This window comes from Hyperolius riggenbachi, chromosome 10, assembly GCF_040937935.1.
Source record: "Hyperolius riggenbachi isolate aHypRig1 chromosome 10, aHypRig1.pri, whole genome shotgun sequence".
Classification (NCBI taxonomy): domain Eukaryota; kingdom Metazoa; phylum Chordata; class Amphibia; order Anura; family Hyperoliidae; genus Hyperolius; species Hyperolius riggenbachi.
In genome coordinates this window covers 155,265,682-155,274,982 of record NC_090655.1, presented here as the reverse complement: position 1 = coordinate 155,274,982, position 9,301 = coordinate 155,265,682, and the positions used below count along the sequence as shown (strand labels likewise).

The window sequence follows — 9,301 nt, the reverse complement described above, 5'->3', positions numbered from 1 at the left end:
TGGTAGCAGAACAACGCAGAGCAGCACTCCGGGTGCCGTTCGCCTATAACACTCGCCAAAATAGAAAAAGCCTGCAGCCAGTTTTGGAACGTACGCGGAATCAAACGATAGCGTCGCCGTTCCTCCTCCTCCTTCCTGCTCTCATCGGGTTTTGCCCGATCCAAGTTAAACTTCTCTAGAGGAAGCAACGAGAAAATCTCCACGTAATCTCCCCTCCAGATCCGTTCCTTAACTTCAGGTTTTAAGTGCAACCCCAGTGGCCCTTCAAAACACAGATAAACCTCCCCTTTTGCCGAATCGGCCATTCTCACCTGATCAGCTGCTGGGGAGGGGGATATAACTCCCTGCACTGGTACCACCACTGCAGGGGATGAAGTAGTCTGGGCCGGGTCCACCACCTGCCCCACCGCACTGACGGGCATGAGAGGAGGGGGAGACACCAATGCTACACTAGTGGGTGGAGAGTTAGAAAGGGAAGGGGCCGTATGTGTTAAAACCATTCCCCCCATCGGCATAGGGGTTGCCGATACCGGAACAGGAGGCGCTACCACTGTCTGCCCCTGCGAACCCACCCACGCTGATAACGGACTAGGTGCAGCTGCCGCGGCGGGCGAGGAGGCCTGTAACACCTCTCGCAAGCCCAATAGCAGCGTATTAAACAAAGCCAAAGCAGAAGCAGGAGGGGGTACATTAGCAGGAGGGGAAACAGCAGCAGCAGACACAACAGTAGATCCCACACCAGCATCTAAACCTAAACCTTCCCTACTACCACCCAAAAGCAAGTTTAACCCACCCACGCTGATAACGGACTAGGTGCAGCTGCCGCGGCGGGCGAGGAGGCCTGTAACACCTCTCGCAAGCCCAATAGCAGCGTATTAAACAAAGCCAAAGCAGAAGCAGGAGGGGGTACATTAGCAGGAGGGGAAACAGCAGCAGCAGACACAACAGTAGATCCCACACCAGCATCTAAACCTAAACCTTCCCTACTACCACCCAAAAGCAAGTTTAACATCTCACCTGGCTGCACCGAGCTTGAGCCCAGGCCAGCCGATGCTCCAGAGGCATCAGGGTGGTCACCATCAGAAACTTCACCCTCCGAGGAGGAGCTAGAGCTCTGCCTGGGGGAAACCCCGGCGACTCCTCGAGGAGGGCTTCCGGAACCTTCTTCTCCCGGTCGGTGTCCTCTCGACTTCTGGGTAGCCTTTTTGCCTGAGATGCGTGGGGGGATGATTGGGGCGGAAGCCAGCTCGGGGTGAGCTGCCGTTGTGCCGTGCACAGCAGGCTGTGCGGCCTGACCGGAGGAAGAGGCCTGCCCAGAGGTGGCAGCCGTAGAAGGCCCGGCCTGGCCTGAGGACGATGGTCTAGAAGGCTGCGCCGGCCCCCCGGATGTGGCCGCCGTCTTACTGCGGGTGGAGGCACCCGCCCTGGAGTTGCTCCCGCGCTGAGCAGGCCTGCTCCCTTTCTTGGGAGCAGACGCTGGAGAGGCACTAGATGACGCCGGCTGGGCCCTGGGGGAGGTGTGTGTAGGGGCCTTGCCGGAAGAGCTCCGCCGCTGCTGAGGATTCCTGCCAGCCCCCTGCTTGCCGCTGTGCTTCTTGCGCTTCGCAGGTGGGGCTGGAGGGTCCCGGATGGGGCTCCCATTCTGGCGCTGAGCCCTGGGGGAGGCATCTGGACTGAGGCGATCGGGTGGACGCCGAGCCCTCGCTGATGCCGCGGCCGGAGCTGGAGCAGTGTCCAGCGCGCTGAACTGGCCAGAGATCCAGTCAGCTCCCCTGGTGGCCGCCTCTTGCCGGATCCTACTGATCAGGGCCTCCACGTCCATTTTTGTGAGATTGCTGCACACTCCTTGAACCACTCCCCTATGACTAACAGCCAAGCTGTTAACCCCTTCTCCGCTGGGGGCAAGTTAACCCCATCATGTCCGCCCTCCCCAGGTCCTGCATTCCTCAGTACGGGCTCCACTTCCATATTATAGATATAGTCTACTTTCTGAAACCATTCTTTTAAAGAAGGTACCCTAGCCGACTTCCAATGTCTTGGGACTAACACCTTGGCTGCATTGACGAGATGTATCAGCAAAGAATTTTTATATGTTTTAATTGTTAGGTCATTATGATGGAGGAGAATCGCTAGCTTGTTGAGTGGGATATGAAATGAAGAGATTTTAATGGACCATTTGTGGACCAACTTCCAATATGGGGCAATGCAGGGGCAGTCCCACCAAATGTGATCATACGTTGCAGGGGTGTAATTACATCACCAGCAGTTTGTCGGGTAATCCGGGAAGATTTTGTGTAAAGACTCTGGGGTTTTATGCCATCTAGTTAATATCTTGTAGTTTGCTTCCTGGATGGAAGAGTTTACTGAGCTTTTATGGGTAAGTTTGAAGATATCTTCCCAATCTACTTCAACACCCTCCTGTTCCAATGATTTTTCCCAGCTATCAGTGAATGGTAGGGCAGTTTCATGTTTCAGATTTTCCATGCATTTGTACATTAAAGATACCGTATGTGGCACCTGCTCTCCTCTTTGACACATCTCCTCAAAGCCTGTCAGGGCTCTATTTAGATCTCGCTTATGGGCAGCATTAGTAAGGTATGAGCAGATCTGTCTGTAAGGCCATGGAGGTATCTTCTCTCCCATATAGGAGTCTACCAATCTATTCCCTGATCGAAATTGATATGCCTTAAATTCAGTATTGGGAGTGGTTACATTAAAAAATGGACCCTTTACTCCCGGGCCAAAGTCCTTGTTAAAAGTCAGGCTGGTGAGAGGGCTCAGTGTAGATGACATTTTATAAAGTTTACATGCCCTTTGGAATGTCTGCAGCGCATTCTGTATCAGGCTAAATTCCCGTGTAATGTGTTTCGCAACTGGGTTCGGGATCCATGGGATGCTCCTGACAGGTTGACCTAAAATCTGTTCATCTATACTGGTCCACATTTTGTCTTTTCCATGGCAAGACCAGTCTACAATTCTAGTAAGCAGGGATGGATCTAGGGGGGGGGGGGGGGGCAAGCAGGTCTCTTTCCCCAGGCGCAGTTTGCTAAATTCTTAAAAAGGCGGCAAAATTTGGATGGGGAATGGCAGTTTAGGCGCCAAAACCTGACCTTGCCCCAGGCGCAACTTGGGGCAACTTGGTCTAGATCTGTCCCTGCAAGTAAGTATACAAGCCATATGGTATTTCTCAAAGTCGGGTAAAGCTGCACCTCCTCTCTGTTTAGGTAATGAGAGGATATGTTTGTTAATCCTGGGGACTGTATTGTTCCATATAAATTGCCCTATCTTACTTTGCAATCCTCGAAGATATTGTTTGGGAATGTGGATCGGTATTGCCTGAAATAGATACAGAATGTGCGGCAGTACATTCATCTTAATTATTGCAATGCGCCCAAACCAAGACATGGTTAGCCCCTCCCACCGTTTCAGATCTGCAAAAATTGTATTTTGTATAGGTGTAAAATTTAGTCCAAAGAGCGATCCAATGTCTCTAGAAAGTTTTACCCCCAGGTAGGTAATTACGTCATCACTCCATTTGAATGGTAAGGTTTGTTTTAGTTCTGTAGCTAGCGCTACAGGAATTGTAATATTAAGGATTTCCAATTTTGTTAAATTCATTTTAAAATTGGACAGATATCCATAATCATCGAAAGCATCTATTATGGCAGTCATTGAAATTCTGGGGTTAGATATAAAAAGCAGTATATCATCAGCAAAAGCTGCAATTTTAACATGGATGTGTCCCACCTGAATCCCATGAATGCCCTCATGCATGTTTATAAGTCGGATAAAAGGTTTCAGTGTCAAGATAAATATCAAAGGTGACAGTGGGCATCCTTGGCGAGTGCCATTACAGAGGGGGAAAGAGCTGGACAGGCAGCCGTTGATTTTTATCTGAGCTGTTGGGCAGTCATAAAGCGCTAAGATTTTATATAGCATAGTTGGTCCCACATTAATGTATTGTAACACCCCCCTTATGTAATCCCATGCTACTCTGTCGAAGGCCTTCTCCGCATCAACTGATAGAAGACCCTCGACATTTCGCTTTGTCATGTATTCTATCATGGTGATAGCTTTAGTGGTGTTGTCCCTGGCCTCTCTGCCAGGCACGAAACCAACCTGATCACCTCCTATAAAGGAGGGGATTACTTGCATCAATCGATTAGCGATCACCTTGCTAAAAAGCTTAGTGTCCACATTAAGCAACTAAATGGGTCTGTAGTTAGCGCATAGCGTATCGTCTTTCCCTTTTTTAGGTATAATTGTTATGTGAGCTGATTGCATCTCCCTCCGTAGTGGGTGGTCTACAGAAACTTCGTTGAACAGAGCGGTAAGATGTGGGACTAATATGTTTTTAAAAGCCTTGTTTTATGCGCCCGAGAAACCATCCGGTCCTGGGCTCTTATTTGGTTTGACTGACTTAATTGCGGCTAGGATCTCATCCTCATGGAAATCTTCCCCCCATTCCTCCAAAGTTTGTGGATTAATTCTGGGCATACCTGACTTATTTAAAAACTCACGAATTTTCTGAGTGCGTGAGGGAGGATTCTCCTCAGTATCTAGAGTAGTTTTCAGAGAGTACAGCTCAGAATAGAATTCCACAAACCTCTGCGCAATTTCGGATGTTTTCTGCAAGACTGACCCTTCTTTGTTTCTGATTGCTTTGATGTCTCCCCCAATCTGCTTCTCCCTTAACACCCTAGCCAGATATTTGCCCGGTTTGTTGCCATATTCATAAAAGATTCCGGTCCTAAGCATAAATTCCGACTGGAACCTTCTATCTAATGCTTTGTTGATTTGGTTACGAATATCTTTCAATCTGTCTACTTGATTTTGCGAGGTGTTGTTTTTATTGAGTAGTTCTAGATGGCATAATTCCTCCATGAGAGTATCTACTCTGGCCCTCTTTTCTTTCCATAACCTGGATTGTTCCCCAAGCAAGATTTCCCTCATTGTGCATTTGTGTGCCAGCCATACAGAGGACCCACTGACATCTGGCGTCTTATTGGTTGCAAAAAAAGCTTCCAAGTTTTCTTTTAATTTAACCTCCTTAGCGGTAACCCCGTGCTGGACACGGGGTAAGCCGCCGGAGGGTGCCGCTCAGGCCCTGCTGGGCCGATTTTCATAATTTTTTTTTTGCTGGACGCAGCTAGCACTTTGCTAGCTGCGCCAGCACTCTGATCGCCGCCGGCCCCCGCCCGATCGCCGCTATCTGATGCCAGGCAGCGCCGAGGGGTTCTTTGGGACTCCCAATGACGTCCCGACGTCGGTGACGTCATCCCGCCCCGTCGCCATGGCGACGGGGGAAGCCCTCCAGGAAATCCCGTTCTTTGAACGGGATTTCCTGATCGCCTATCGCCGGAGGCGATCGGCGGGGCTGGGGGGATGCCGCTGAGCAGCGGCTATCATGTAGCGAGCCCTGGGCTCGCTACATGATTTAAAAAGAAAAAAAAACTGCTGCGCTGCCCCCTGGCGGAATTTTTCATAGCGCCAGGGGGGTTAAGTTGGATTCCTGGTTCCGTTAAAATTTGGGCAGGAAATCTCCAGATGAAATCCCTCTCATGCTTTTCCCCGATAGCTAGGGTCAGTGTTATGGGCGCATGGTCTGACCTTGTGCGCATGTCTATTTTGGCATTTACAAATTTAGGAAGATCTTGTTGGGTAAGGAAGAAGTAGTCAATTCTGGTTGATTTATCATGTACCGCCGACCAAAACGTGAAGTCTTGTTCATCAGAGTGACTAATTCTCCATGTATCAATTAGGCGCAGTAGTGCCAGGTTATGCTTAATCTTATTCAATACTCTATATCGTGTAGATGATCTACCATCTGAGGTGTCCAAAAGTGGGTTCAAAGCAACATTAAAGTCCCCCCCCCAGAATCAGTACACCCTGAGCAAATGTCAGTAGGTGGTCCGTTATGACTGCCACAAACGTTGCCTGACCTGTATTAGGAGCATACACATTGCCGATCGTAACTGGCACATTATTCAAAGTCCATTTAAGAAAAATAAATCTGCCGTCATCATCCATCATGCTATCTTTCAGGACCCAGGATACTTTCCTTGAAATAAGAATAGATACCCCTTTTATTTTCCCAGTTGGAGCTGTGGCATTATAGACAAACGGAAATCTCCTATTTTGAAAAGTAGGTGCGTTGTTCCTGGGAAAATGGGACTCTTGTAACAATAAGATATCACACTTGAGTCTGTTTGCTTCTGCAAATATCCACTTCCTTTTGTGTGGTGTGTTTAGGCCCTGTGCGTTCAGGGATAAAAGGTTAACTTTCTCCATATTTGCCCTTGCGGGCTGACCTACCATGGCTCTTTATTCTGTGGGAGGGGGGGAATGGCTGAAATTAAAAGTGGTGAGGGGCTCGGTGACAGGGGGTGTCTCTAGCTCCTAAGAGGAGGGTATGCGTCACAGGACGGGAGGGTGTGTTCTGAAATTGAAAAACAGAGTAGGGGATTATATTGTCCCCTACGTATGTACTGTAAACAGCGACACTCTCACAAATGTGAGTTGTCTTGGGTAGGAGGCGCTGAAGTGAGAATACGAAGCAGTCAAAAAACACGCCTACTTCTAAAGTAGAAAGAACAAGTGTTTTAGGTATACGAGGTAACATTATAAGGGACATTGGCACTATCCGAAACTAAATAGAGCTTCTAAGCTTCAATGGGAGAGCATGGAGAGGCAGTATAATATAAAGGCGTTTCACTTCTGCCTATGATGCTAAAGAATATGCATACACCGTAGCAGGGGAGTGCTATACATTTTGTGTGGAGGCAAAAATCTAAGGAAGGACGGGATATCCACCCAATTGCACACAATCGAATGAGGCCGGCAGATTTAAACGTATACTAACCGACTCCGACTTTCAGCTCACATATTCAGTTCTCCTAATAATCCCCCCAGCATCCCCCCCCCCGTGCTTACTTATTTTGCCTCTCCACATGTTTAAGTCCTATGCATATTAATACCAGAACACTCTATCCCTATACACCATAGTGCATCCTAGCAAGCATCATACACATCAGCAGATATAATACTACGTATGAACAATTTAAAGGGGGGATAAGCCCCACCAGCAAAACTAAGTAGCATATGAGTGTATAAGGAGAGAAAGATCTCTAACTTAGCTATAACTGTAATAACTGCAACAACTAAATGTCCCGTACTTCACAGCATATTGTGTCTAAAACAATAACAGAATAAATGAGCATCATAAAAGTAAAAAGCAAACAACAAACACGGCGGTCCAAGTCCGCTCCTGGATCAGAGAATGATTATACTCAGCCCTCTTCCTGAGACATCGCATCTACACTGGAGTCCTCCGAAGATCTGCGAGTCTCCTCGGCTCTTTGAGGTAAAGCTTTGGTGTTGCCTCCTCGGCGCCCTTGTCTAAACCTGGCTCTTTCTCTTTGCGGCTTTGAAGTGTCAGCTTTATCCCACGGGGGTGCTAGGCCAAATTCCACCTTCCATTCCTCCAGTTTCGGAACTGACAGTTCTAGGTCTGCACAAAAGTCTTCCAGCTCTTCAGGTGTTTGGAGGGTATAAGTAGATCCTTGATGTGTTACACTGAGTCCGAAAGGGAACCGCCACTTGTAAATCATGCTTTTTTTCCCTCAGTAGCTGTAATAAAGGCTTAAGGGCCCTCCTCTGCCGCAAAGTAATAGGAGACAGGTCCTGGAAAATCATTACTTCTGCGTCATTGAAAAAGATCTTCTCCCTTTCTCTTGCCGCTTTTGCAATGTCCTCTTTTAAAGTAAAAGAACTGAGGCAACATATTATGTCCCTGGGCAGATCAGAATCTCCATTACGAGCCCTGAGTGCTCTGTGAGCACGAACAAATTCAATAGTGGTGTCGATGTCTCTCTCCAAGAGATTGTTAAAGAGAGATTGGAGTGCTTCCGTTATCTGGGCTGATGTAACCGTTTCAGGCATCCCCCGGACCCTCAAATTATTCCTTCTCCCACGGTTATCCAGATCTTCTATAATGCGGAAGGCATGTTGAAGCTGGCGATCTTGCTTTGTATTGCGGACTTTCAGGCCTTGAATCTCCTTTTCCTGTTGTTTGGCCGAGTTAGAGATGGCCTCCACCTTCGATGTGAGGCCTTGAATGTCACCTCTGAGTGAGGCTACAGCCGACTGAAAATCGTTTTTCAGGTCCCCGGCTACCGCATTTAGATCGGCCAGCGTCAGTACCTTTGCTGCGGGTTGTGTTGGTCTTTGCTCTGCCTGTGTAGCATCTCCTAGGCCTTGCGACGCCATATGCTGGGTCCCGCTCTCCGCCGCCATCTTGCTTCTTGTCCCCACGCCTGAGGTGGTTTTTTGGGCCTTAAAGATTTCCGGGATTTCACGCTGTGTTGGGGCCGGGGAAGCGTCTCGCTGTCGTCTGGGTTGTTTCGCCTGCTTCTCCTTTTCTTTCACCATCTCATAAGGTAAAGAAGCAGCCTAAAAATCAGTTTTTAGCAGCCGTCTCCCTGGAGCTCCTCGCTTAGGCGTGTGACTGCATCGGCTTCCGGACACGCCCCCCGCGATCCTTGGATTCTTATTCACCTCTCTCACTATCCTCCTGGCCAGCACAGGTGTCACTATTGTCTTCTGACCACGTCCTCTGAGATTTTCCACAGTGCAGAACATCTTGTATATTTTAATAATATGTAATTTTATACACAAGCGATCAACAGTTATTGCACATATAATGAATCTTATTGACAAGTCCAATAAAAATCTCCCACTTCATACAATGGAAACCTAACATGAAAGTGGAAGCAACATAAAATTAGGGCATGAGAAGAAACGCTATGTCATGTGATACAGTCCTGCTGTGTGCTCTTGCAACACTATAAAGTTCTATGCAACTTCCTTGTAGGCGTTATCACTGCACATCAAAGCAATTCCTCCACCGACTTAGTATAAACAAATGCGCTCACCAGAGTGATTTGCTGACTAACTACAGACAGTAATAAACGCTCACTTCCATCCACGATCATGGAACATCCTCTTCAACTGTCTCGTGTCTCCCAGCGTCCCATCCCGGTATGTGTGAGGGTAAAAGATATAAAACAGCATATAGTGTGATACCTTCAGGGTTCAACACATGAATCACCACTGTGCAACACACCAATACTGTAATCCACCACTGCTGTGCAGATCCCCTCTAATCCCAGCAAAGACACACAGTTGCGCTCAACAGATAAATTTGCTGACTCCTCACAGACCAGCCAATGTAGCTTGTATATCACGTAGGGCTTGGGCTGCCTTGAACAGATGCACCTTAAATAAACTCAGAACAGGGCCC

General features: G+C 48.1%; 1 protein-coding gene across 1 annotated transcript; it reads right to left on the bottom strand.

The window, feature by feature from the left end:
* Positions 1 to 784: 784 nt before the first annotated feature.
* LOC137536744 (myristoylated alanine-rich C-kinase substrate-like) lies at positions 785 to 1,822 on the bottom strand. Its single transcript, XM_068258961.1, has one exon. The coding sequence runs from the start codon at positions 1,820 to 1,822 to the stop codon at positions 785 to 787; it is 1,038 nt and encodes a 345-aa protein (XP_068115062.1).
* Between the last annotated feature and the right edge of the window lie 7,479 nt (positions 1,823 to 9,301).

What these genes read in the sequence shown, in the direction of transcription:
- LOC137536744 (XM_068258961.1), bottom strand. Translation starts at nt 1,822, where the DNA reads ATGGACGTGGAGGCCCTGATCAGTAGGATCCGGCAAGAGGCGGCCACC.